We start from the raw sequence: 12,493 nt of genomic DNA, 5'->3' as shown, positions 1-12,493 counted from the left end.
TCTCCCTATGCCCTACACACCTTTCCCCTTTGTCTCCAAAGGTTTTATTCCTCATGCTGTAGCTGACACTCCTTACCTCTGGAGAGCTAAAGAAGAGTGAAGAACAGGACAGCCTCTTTCATGGGAAGGTTTACCTGAAGACCCTTATCCAAGAAAAATGGAAATGCTTTTAAAATGATTATCACAAAATGTTCTATAGGTATTAGTTTATTGATGAACCATAAGACAGACCATCTTCTCTTTCTTAGAGACCCTTCCAGTCAAAATTGGCCTTACAAAGTCTGTTAAGTGCCCTAACTTTACCCCTTTTTTCTTTGCCTTCTTCCCAACTTTGTTACTTCAGCATAAAGATGCAGACATAATGTTTTAATTACTAAGCCCTAGAAAACAAGGCAGTCAAAACAAGATTTATACTTAAAACCCTTTTTATTCTCCAGAATGAATTTGTTTATCTAATTTCTCAAAGTCTCTATGTAGCAATTATACTGTTGTTGGCAAACTATGAAAGATTTTGCCCACAACTACAATTAACTTATCATTGTGCAACACTGTAACTTTATATTAACTTTTCTAACAGCAATGTTTGGGGCTTGTTAAAAATCCCAGTGACATCTTCAGTACAAACTTCCTCTTCCAAAACCTTCTATACCCAAAATTTTTTAAAAACTGTACACAATAAAGCCATTTTGTACACCTGTTCCAAAACCATAAAACCAAAACCCATAAGCAGTTCTCTCCCCTACTCAGAATAACATATTTCTGGAAACATATTAAAATGACAGAAAAGCATATTGCCATAAAGTATAACTGAGCAGAAGAACTATAATCTAAAGTTCCTTCATCATTTAAAGTAACAAACTTAGCTTCCAAATCCTATAAACAATATAAATGTACTATAGGCATTCACTATGTACTTAATCCCAGAGTATTAAATATAAATACAAAGTAGAGGGGAAAAAAACCCTACCAACTCTGTAATGTCACAATGTCATCAACCGGATATAAAATAAATATGCTAGCTATAATAAACATTTTGTTTTAAAGATTTTTTTTTAAAGTAATCTCTACACCCAACATGGGGCTAGAACTCACAACCCCAAGATCAAGAGTCATATATACTCTACCAACTGAGCCAGCCAGGTGTCCCAAGCTATAATAAACACTGAACAAACCCCCAGTTAACAACTATTCCCAAGCAAACATTGAATGATTGGGAAGGGAGATGCTCTAGAAGGCCTAGCTCTCCCTCAGTCCAAGTGGCACAAAGATGGTGGAACTAATAACCATGCTCTTGTTATTCATAATTACCCTGCATCAAGAAGGGTCATCAAAATACATTTTAACCTAACAGTTAAGTTCAAATAGTAAAACTTACTATTTTGAGAGGCACTATGTACTGGACAGAGGTTAAGAGAGAGGTTCTGGAGCCAGACAGCACAAGTTCATTTTCTAGTTCTCACAATTCTTAAGACACGTGACCCCAGACAAGTCATCAGGGAAATGGGGAAAATAGGAGTATCAGCCCTAGAATTATTGTGAGGACTAAATGAGTTAAAATCTGTAAGTGCCTGACTATGGCTGGCAGAGCTTAAGTGTTTATTACAGTTTTTGTTGTTGTTAATTACTAATCATGGTTTGGTTTTTCCCCCACTAACAGGCATTTAAAAAGCTGCTTTTGTTTCTTCCTTCACCCATTTTAGCTCCTCACGTTTATTCAGAGTTACAAAATGAACTCTTGGCATCAGAGCAGAACAATGTCATAAGGAGACAGTAAATGTAGTTCAGTCGTTCACATAGCTTCTGCTAATTCTAGCCATACGGTTTTCTGTTCTGCCAAAACAAAAAGTCTCCCCAGACATTCCCTACCTTTCCTGGTCCTATCCCTCAATTATTCAGATGTGTCTCCTCGATGTTTTCGTGAGTCATCACACTGCTGTGATTATTTCTCTCTCAGGCTCTGAGAGCCTGGTGGCCTAGTGGCCTCCCAGCCTATGCTTGCTGAGTAACAAAAACCTAATGTCATATTTCTTATTCTTACCATCTGTATGTACAGAACATTCATTCCCAAGCAATGCAGCTAAGAACTGGGTTTTTTTTAGCTCACTGGAAATGATTTTGACAAAATAAGCAATTGTTAATATACTACCAAAAATTAAATCTAAATACCTACCTTGCCTACCATACAAGCAAATGTGGCAGGCCCTTTCCTGGTCTCACTAGCAGCTCTCCACACCTTGCTAGCTCCCATTACAGCACTTCACACTTCACCGGGCAACTACCAAAAGCAATCAGCATCATGTTATCAGCATGGACTTTTAAAAATGAACTCCAAAACATCTCTTAAGAATTGCAAGGAAGGAAGGAAGGGAAGCCTGGGGATGGTTGCTTTCCCTTTTGGAAAAAACAACAACAATAACAAATGAATATATTAAGGCCACAAGAAGTACAGTTTGGATTTAATGAAGGCAACCTCAAAAGACTAGAACAGAAAGATGCTAACTGGCACAGAAAAAGGACTAGTTTTCCTACAAGATTTCAGCTAGTCTTCTCTTCACTGTTTTGGAATCTAGGTGGCAGATTTTTTTAGGCAATTGAAGAAGTTTAAATTATAAAATGTAATACAAAGCAGTTGCAAATACACAATACCAAAGGCCTCCTCCAACTTGGGGACAGGTACCATTGTTTCTGCCTTTAAATTTATATTCCCGTTGAAAATAACAATTTAGGTACCAAAACTAACCACAAAAAAACAAGTTAACAAGTAACTTTTTAAATACCATCTTATGCAGTATACCTGATTCCATCTGATCCTCACAGCAACCCTGGGATATTAGGCTAGATAGGCACCAGCAACATTCTCACTGAATAAACTAAAGACTTAAGGTTCAAGCGTCTGATCACAGAGGAGGAGCTAAGTAAGGTATTCTTCATAAATACAACAGAAGACCATGTAGCCACTAAATCACATTCTTAAAGAATACATGGGGAAATGTACCCAATACACTATTAAGTAAAAGACCAAGGAGGCTACAGGGGCTTTAAGGGAGAGGAGAGGCCAATGAACAAACTTTAGCTTTTATTCTGAGTGAAATGGGAACCATCTTAAGAGTTTTGTGGAAAAAAAAACCAAAAAACAATCGGACTTCCATTCTAAAAGGACTGCTCTAGCTGCTCTGTCAAGAAGAGAGTCCTAGAAAACAAGGGTTGAAGCCCGAAGACTTGCTGTGAGGTGACTGCGGTTGGTGGCAGTAGGGAGAAGAGTGGTCAGATCCTGAATATCTTCTGAGGCAGAGCCCACAGGCCTTTCTGACACAGGGAGAATAGGAGAGAAGTCAAGGACAATTACATGATTTTTGCCCTGAGCAACCACAAAGACAGAATTTCCACTGAGCTGAAGGAGAGTGCAGGGGAGCAGGACTGGAAGAGGACTACTAGGAATTCAGTTTTGAATATGTTGAGTTCAACATGTTTATCAGGCAGAGAGAGAAGCCAGGTAGACAGCTGCGTATAAACTGCCTTCTAGAAACAATTCCCTTCCCTACCTGTGTGGGCTTACACTCTTCTTTACAGCAGGCCTAAGAAGCGGTTTTAAAGCTCAATTGTTTGATAATAGGGGATTAGCTAAATAAATTATGGCTTATTAATACAATAAAGAGGGTACAATACAGGGATACATTCCAGGATGTCAGCTTAGTAAGTTGCCACATGAGAAGTCATCGTGTCAGATGTAGAAGAAAATACAAAGTCTGTTTTGGACCTGAGGAAAGGGAGGCAAAAGCTGCTTTAAAGGCTGACAGGGGGCAGCAGACGGTCAGGGTGTGAAAAGGTACACAGCAAAGCCAGCGGCCAGCGGCCAGTGCTATGCTGAGAAGGCTAGCTTCAAAAGTCATCTAAAGGTCATTCTAAAGAACAAACTCATTCTCAGTCAACTCCAACGGAGTAAATGTAGTCTCATTTCTGGGGCACCTCTGTTCCCCAACCCCAGCACACACCTCCCTTCCCCACCCCCCTCACTGCTGTAGCTCTAAGTCCTGACTACAGGAAAAGTGTTTCATTTCAAATTTTTAAAAAAGTTTAATGCCACTGGTACCCAAGTTGATTTCAGTAGATTTTACTCAGCTCTTCTCCCAGTGCCATAGAGGCCCCTTGTTGCTGCTTACCTTCTTCCACTCCAGTGACCAAATGAGTGTCATTTAAAAAATATGGACATGCCACTTAAAGAGTGAAAAAGTGTCTTAAAGGAGTGAAAAGTGTCTAGAAGGATTCAGAGAGAGGGGCAGAGGAAAAATTTCATGGGCTTGTGCCATCACATGAGAAGCCCTGGTCACTGATGTAAAAAGGCACAGTACATAGCAGCTCTATTTGCAAGGTAAGGACCTTGTTTTTTCCCTTTGTTTGTATACTTTTCAAATTAAGTACTTAGTATACAAACAGTAGATTCATAAAATTTGTAATTTATAGGGGCGCCTGGGTAGCTCAGTTGGTTGAGCGTCCAACTCTTGCTTTCGACTCAGGTCATGATCTCAGGGTCGTGAGATTAAGCCCCACGTTGGGGTCTATGCTCAGCGCAGAGTTTGCGTGGGACTCTCCCTCTCCCTCTGCCCCCCCCCAAGTCCCCCACTCGTGCACGTGCACGCTCTCTCTCTTAAAATAAATAAATCTTAATATATATTTATTTTTTTAATAAAATGCACAAGCTGTGACAATAGGACAAACCCAGGTACCCACCAGACAGTTACAGAATAGGATTCGTACCTCTGCAGCTCTGTCTGACCCTCCCAGATCTCTCTGCCCGCCATCTCATCTCGGAAGCATGCTGAATTTTGTCATTATTGCCTTACTTTTCTTCATAGTTTTATCCGTGTGTTTGTACAGCACGGATGTAGAGAGAACAGCTCCGCATGCTTTGAAATTTATATAAATACACCAATTTCTTTTTTGAGTTGCTTGTATAGTTACAGTTTGTTTATTATTTGCGTGTGTGCATATAGTAATTCTTCTCTGCTCTATTTTATTTTATGTAAATCTACCATGATTTTTTCATCCATTCCCCTGCTGATGGATATTGGGGTTGTTTCCAGTTTTTTGCTCTAAGAAAAAATCGTGCTGCTGAGTTTAAATGCCCAAGTGGCGCCTGAGTGGCTCAGTCAGTTAAGCACCTGACTCTTGATCTCAGCTCAGGTCTTGATCTCAGGGTCATGAGTTCAAGGCCCACGTTGGGCTCCATGCCAGGTATGCAGCTTACATGCCAGGAAAAAAAAAAAAAGTCTAGGGGCGCCTGGGTGGCACAGCGGTTAAGCGTCTGCCTTCAGCTCAGGGCGTGATCCCGGCATCCTGGGATCGAGCCCCACGTCAGGCTCCTCCACTATGAGCCTGCTTCTTCCTCTCCCACTCCCCCTGCTTGTGTTCCCTCTCTCGCTGGCTGTCTCTATCTCTGTCGAATAAATAAATAAATAAATAAATAAATAAATAAATAAAGTCTAAACGCCCAAATCTTCAGCAGTAGTTTTAGTGATTCAGTGAAATGGTAGCAGGTTACAGAGACAGATGACTGGGCATGAATGAGATAAGCAGCTCAGAGAATGCACCCTGAGAAAGGGTAGGTTAAGAACTACTGAGCATTCCATCTCTAAGGTTAGAGCACATGGGGTGGAGGTGGAGAAGCACTGCTGAAGAACTGGCCTTACCCACATCTCCAGCCACACTGGAAAGCACGCTGGTTGCTGTGTTACGGAGTTTACACCTCAGTCTGATCTAACTGATTACGGCTTATCCCAGAAAAGACTTAAAGAGACCTCATTCTGATTGTCGCCTAGAAAACACAGAGTTAAAAGAATTCCTTTCAAAAGTCTTTCTTTCCAAACCTCCACTTTGTTCCTTCCTCCATCCCAAATTTTCATTAATGGACATGAAGTCATTCTTTGTACCAGTTGTGATGTGCAGCATTTCATTTAGAAATGTACACGTGTGGGGGCGCCTGGGTGGCACAGCGGTTAAGCGTCTGCCTTCGGCTCAGGGCGTGATCCCGGCGTTATGGGATCGAGCCCCACATCAGACTCCTCCGCTGGGAGCCTGCTTCTTCCTCTCCCACTCCCCTGCTGTGTTCCCTCTCTCGCTGGCTGTGTCTATCTCTGTCGAATAAATAAATAAAATCTTTAAAAAAAAAATGTACATGTGTGAATGAAAAAGCCCTTAAAAATGTACCATGTTAGTAATTAACAGGGGGTTAAACGGGTCCTTCTATACTACTAAGATTTGGGCACTAAAAAACAAAAAGGCCCCGGGCAAAAGAAGATTGATAAATACATGAAGGAGACTTACCAAAGGGCCAGCTAGAGACAGATTCCTGTGGTTGAAGACAAAGCAAATGTTCACAATGTAATCACCTAGCGGACGGTGTCCAAGCTGGCTTTACCCACCCTCCTGTTTTTCAGAGGTTTATTCATGCAGTTTCAAAGTCTCCAGATCTACCATAAATGTGAGCAGTTCAGCCCTTAATTCCGCCCCACTTGCCTTTCATAGAGTAATTAGACAATAAAAGAATGCTTCCAAAGTGGGAGAACCTTGGAACATAATGGGGTATTTTTAAACAAAGCCATTTGTACGCACTTGGATCTCCAAAATGTCAAGGCAGTAACATTTATCTGTGCCACGGAAAATATTCTCTCTGAGACCAGAAAGCGCTTAAATAAAACTGCTACTACTCAGTTTTCAGATTTGGCACGTTCCCTAAAGTACTCTTCACCCTCTTCTACTTTTTCATAGGAGACCTTATGGCAGGAACATTCCACTGCATTCCATGTGCAATCAGCTATAATCCCTGTGAGCAACAGTCCAGGCCAGCTTGCCAGCACAGCGGTCTCTTAATGCAGCTAACACATGTGGCTATCACAAATTCATTTCATTTTTTGCAACAGAATGCATGCTTTCTCCCAATCTTAGGCCCAGCCTTTTTTTTTTAATAAGCCATTAATATTTTCTAACAGAGCAAATAGTTTGCTTAAAATCTCTCATATAAAATTATCTGGATTATATTTTAGTCAAATTACTAAAATTGCCATATAAAATTGAAGAGAAAAAGAAAACATTAGTAGAAAACTGAAGCCACCAAAAATTCTAGAGGAGAAAGTCTCTCATACAATTAATTAGTTTTCCAAGAACAAATACCTTTCAAAGGAACCAAAATTACCCCAAAATTTCTGAGCTATAACAAAGTAAGTATTTAGTTAGAAAACCAACCCTACTTTTTCCAAAGCTAATTCATCAAATGAGGATTTTTGTTTTAGTAGACTAATGTTAATTTAAGAGTCACACATTTCTGGGGGTGCCTGGCTGGCTCAGTTGGTAAAGCGTGTGACTCTTGGTCTTGGGGTTGTGAGTTCAAGCTGGGGGTGGAGCCTACTTTCAAACAAATGTTAAATAAATAAATAAATAAATAAATAAATAAATGTCACAAATTTCTCCTGCTAAATGTTTATGTGCAGAAAGGCAAAGTGGTGCAGCCAGATGAAGGTCAGGAATACCATATCTAGTCATAACACTAACAAGTTCTAAAAAGCTGCAGTTCTGAAATTTTCTCCAAACATACTGGACGAAAGTTTAGTTTAAACCCTCCTTACTCCACAAGGTCCAGCTGAAATGCCCTATCATACATGTGTCCTTTGCCAAGCTCACATCTGCACTTTTTAAAAACCCTTGTTTATGGCAATTATCACTTTGATCACTTTTACTTTGTACTGAGTTTATTTCAATACGTCCTGTGTCTTCTACTACACACGTTTAGAACTCCTGAAAGGCAGGGTCCTATAGCACATACAACTCTGTGATTCCTATAGATTCACATTAGAGCAAACTCGCAAGAGGGAAAAAAAAAAGGTAAGGCAGAACAGAGCCACCCAGCCTGTTGTCTACAACAGTTTTAAACAAAGTATGATGGAAAAACCATTTGGTAGTTCAGCACCGTGCTTAACATGGTCCAAAGACTGGTTCTCATATGACCAGTACAAGATGCCCATGCCTACTATAACCAAACTATTACTTTTGATAAAAACTAGGCATTTCTTCATGAATATTTCATAAAAAGGTAAATCAATATGTCCAATAATTCTGGAGAGATTTTTGTAGGAGAGAAGCAAGACTGGTGAACAGAACTTACATCCTCATGAGCTATAAGATATACGGCCCTATCCTCAAAAGGTGTACAACTAGGGATCTTATTTTCCCCTTCAGTTTGCTACCTACTACAAGTGAAAACATTTGACATTTTTCAACCAGAGTGAAAATCATATTTGGATAATTTTATTTTTTCCCGTAAACCGACAGTACTTTCTATACAATCAAAACAACAAGGTCAAAAAGAAATCTATGTATCTTAGAAACAATGAGCTCTAACACCTTTTTTGTAATCCATTAATAATTTCTTAGTGCGCTTTTAGTCTGTATGATCAAACAAACAACAAAGTCAGAAAACCTAGCACACCCAGATCCATTTCTCAAACTACGCAGAACTACAGAAAAACTTTAAATTTTACTGCATATGGTAATAGTTTTCTTCTCCTAGATGGTCAGTTGATTATTTTTTTTTGATACTCTATTTAGTATTCATTCCGTTACATATATAGTCGATATAAAACCCTACTAACTTACATGGATATTCTTTCATGCTAAAATCTCAAAGGAAACAACTATTACAAATTATAAACATGAACTGTATTATTCAGGTATTTAAAACATATGCTGCTGGGGGAAGGGGTAATAAAATAAATAAATAAAACATACAAATCAGTCAAGACTGAAAAGTAAGCTAAAATTATAACTTGTCACTAATTAAAATGGTAAAAAAAAACTATCTTAGAAAAAGATATTGTGCTGCTTACACTATCTCTGGAAGGAAATGAAACACAAGTTGCTTCTGGGGAGAGAAACAGGTTGGCTACATGATAAGTGAGAGGAAGTGTTTTAACTGTATATTCTTTATACCTTTTGAATTTTATACCATGTGAATGAAGGTTTCACCTAATCACAAAAATAAAACTGTGGGAAAATGAACACAATGTATTTGACTTTGACAATGAATATAAACATAAGTTTATAATTGGCTATAAAGCCAATTTAAGATGTGGGCATTCTAAAACAATTTGTCATCAAGGAAAAAACCACTAGTATCATTATGTATATTAATAAGACTTTTCCATTTGTTTTTGTTATATAATAAATTGATTTTTGCATTTCATGAATATGGCCTTTTAATACTCATTTTCTACTTACAAGTTTTTAGTAAGATTTGCAACCCTATAAGGAAAGTAGCAACAGATACCCGTGACACTGGGATTTCTCCTGGATAGCTTAGTATGCAAAACATCACAGAGAAAAGTAGTTCTTTTTAGGATTAATTCTGGCTCCTGATCCAGGATTTCCTAAAGTCTACGTTTTAAAGGAACTTGTGATATGCACCAGCATTTTTAGAGGCAATGCCAACAGCCAAAAATGCCTCCAAACTAAGTTATAATTAAATACATTTTGCAGAGAGAAACAAGAGCTCAATAATAAGGATTTAGTGGGTTCACTTCAGCAGCACATATACTAAAATTGGACTGCTACAAATTAGCATGGCCCCTGAGCAAAGATTCAGTTATCTACTGTGTAAAATTTAACTCTTAAAATGAAGCACAAATAATAACATAGCTTAAATGAGTGACATTTAAGACCAGAAACATTTGTTCTCAGGCACCTGGGTGGCTCAGTTGGTTAAGCGTCTAACTTCAGCTCAGGTAATGATCTCGGGGACTCCAGGAGGCAGTCTGCTTGTCCCTCTGCCCCTCCCCACCCCTCCCCCATTCCGTTCGTGCTCTCTCAAATAAATAAAATTGTTTATAAGTAAATAAACAAACAAACATACATTTGTTCTCTAGTTCAATTACTAATCTAGCTCAAACTTTAAGGAGCAAATGATCAATACTGCCCTTTCTTAAAAAACTTAAAATTTCATACCCTACAAAGTTCACCTTTCACCCATTTAAAGTGTACAATTCAATACTACATTTTGCATCTTTTTCTTCTACAATTACTCATAGGATATAATTCATGGACTCAGGGGCGCCTGGGTGGCTCAGTGGTTAAGTGTCTGCCTTTGGCTTGGGGCGTGATCCCAGGGTCCTGGGATCAAGCCCCACATCGGGGTCCCTGCTCTGCTGGGAGCCTGCTGCTTCGTCTCCCACTCCCCTGCTTGTGTTGCCTCTCTCGCTGGCTGTCTCTCTCTCTGTCAAAAAATGGAAAAAATCTTTAAATAATAATAATAATAATTTATTGTTGTTATTATTATTATTCATGGACTCATATCTTTTTAAAAAATCAAATAAAGAGGCAAACTCATAGTAACAGAGAACAGAATGGTGGTTACCAGAGGGTAGGGATGGGGGCAAAGGGGAGATATTGATCAAAGGATACAAACTTTTAGTCCTGAGATGATAAGTCCTGGAGACCTAATGTGCAGCACAGTGACTACAGTTAATAATAAAGTATTGTATACTTAAAATTTGCTGAGAAATAGATCTCCAGTGTTTTTATTTTAAGATTTATTTATTTATCTATTTAATAGAGAGAGAGAGCACACACACAAGCATGGGGAGCAGCAGGCAGAGGAAGAAGCGGGTGCCCCACTGAGCAAGGAGCTCGATGTGGGACTTAATCCCAGGACCCTGGGATCATGACCTGTGCCAAAGGCAGATACTTAACTGGCTGAGCCACCAAGGCATCTCAGATCTCCAGTGTTGTCACCATGCACACACAAAAAAAGGGCAACTATCAGAGGTGGTGGATACATTAATTACTGTGGATTGTGGTAATCATTTTGCAATGTGTACCTATATCAGAACATCACATTGTACACCTTAAATATATACAATTTTATTTTCCACTGATAGAATCCTCTACAGAGAACACTGGCAAATGGCCCACAAATAGATGAAATCAGAGTGGTTTCCCTAACAACTCAGTATTAACGTGTGTCTGGAAGAGCAATGATTCTGCTTTATCAAAAAGTTGTAGGTTTCAAGACAGCAGAACCTATCACTACTTTAATAATTTGCCTACAAATCCATTTCAAGGCATTATTAATTCAAGTACAAAATAAACTAGCTTAAGTCATTTTTCACTTAAGCAATAAATATGAAGAAAGAAGCTAAAAAGCAATGACTCAAATTTCATTAATAAATCATCTTAATTGTAAAAAAAATTATAAGCAAATTATTACTTATAACTTTAGTAATAAATTTACAAGTTTATTATCGATTGCAGCTATATCTGTTGTTCAACTCAAAGAACTACTGTAAGGAAGGAGAGTAAGTTAAGACCATCTTGGCAAGCTCAAGTACCATTTAAAATCAAGAAAGAAAAATAATTTTAGAGCCTCAATAGATACATTTCATATCATGATTTAGTAAAAAATCACTGCTTACACCTTTATTATCATAAAGATTTCAACGTAGTAACTTTAGCTAAATTAGGGTAGTTCTCCAGGGATTTCTCAATTGTGAAGAACAAAATAAACAGTCCATACTTAAATATACTATCACAAATACCACAGGGGGAAGCATTTAGTGGATCAGAGTAGCAAAGTTCGAAGTGTTACTACACAAATGTTCGTTTATTCTGTTCACAGTAAGGGAACAGAGAAAGGACAGGAAGATGAGATATAATTAATAGAAAATAGCATGTACTCACTGGTCGAGTTGCCTTGCATCTGAATGATGCACTTGGACTCTTTGCTGGTCTCCCGAGAATTGAAGGGCCGAACCCGCACAGCCACTTTCACTGAGGCTCCCGACATTCTGATGGTCTTATTATATATATGCAGTCCAGGAATAAAGAATCAAATCTTCTTTTGAAGTTATGTTCAAGTTTCCTCTAAAAAGAAAGCAATCCACACAGGTAGTCAGAATTTAAAAAAGCATGGGCTAACACGAGCATAAAGGCTACTCCCCTACGTCTCTGGACTATTTCTATTTCCATTTCTAAAAATCTCGTCCCTTTTCTTCCCATAGATCTTATATTCTCAAAAATTTCCAAATAGAAAATTAAAGACTGAGACTTATTTTCCTATTCCATTATCTCTTTCCCATACCTAAAAAGTCCCTAAACTTAATAATAATAAAATAATAACAACAACAATAATAAATATAACTGCAGTAACAGGCATCTTTCTTGTTCTCTGTTTTTCTGGATCAATCTTCAGTAATATATGAAAAGTACCAAATGCTTATCTGTTACACAGAGTTCCTTACACAAGTAACTTCCTATCTGCAAAACTCATCACCTTCCTTTAAAGAAATGCTCTGAACTTCTATACTTCAATTGCAGTTTGAAACATTCAGTTACATGATATATAATTAAACAGCAAAGGACAAAGATAAACTCCAGCATCTCCTTCCACTTCTAAGTACCCAGGGATTCCTTTAATTTCCACATGTACCTCATGTGACCCTTACAAACATCC

General features: G+C 38.4%; 1 protein-coding gene across 3 annotated transcripts in view; it reads right to left on the bottom strand.

Annotated features, from left to right (window-relative positions):
* Window positions 1-11,899, bottom strand: part of KIF1B (kinesin family member 1B) — a 121,041-nt gene extending 109,142 nt beyond the window's left edge. For all 3 annotated transcript variants that reach the window (XM_008694741.2, XM_008694738.2, XM_008694740.2), the window contains exon 1: window positions 11,722-11,899. In XM_008694741.2, the coding sequence (XP_008692963.1) occupies window positions 11,722-11,827 (106 nt within the window). In that variant the 5' untranslated portion in view covers window positions 11,828-11,899. The remainder of the gene's footprint in view (window positions 1-11,721) is intronic.
* Window positions 11,900-12,493: the final 594 nt, after the last annotated feature.

The sequence above is a fragment of the Ursus maritimus genome, unplaced genomic scaffold (assembly GCF_017311325.1).
Source record: "Ursus maritimus isolate PB19 unplaced genomic scaffold, ASM1731132v1 scaffold_32, whole genome shotgun sequence".
Classification (NCBI taxonomy): Eukaryota; Metazoa; Chordata; class Mammalia; order Carnivora; family Ursidae; genus Ursus; species Ursus maritimus.
The sequence above is the reverse complement of the archived record's forward strand: the minus strand, read 5'-3'. Positions and strand labels throughout refer to the sequence as shown.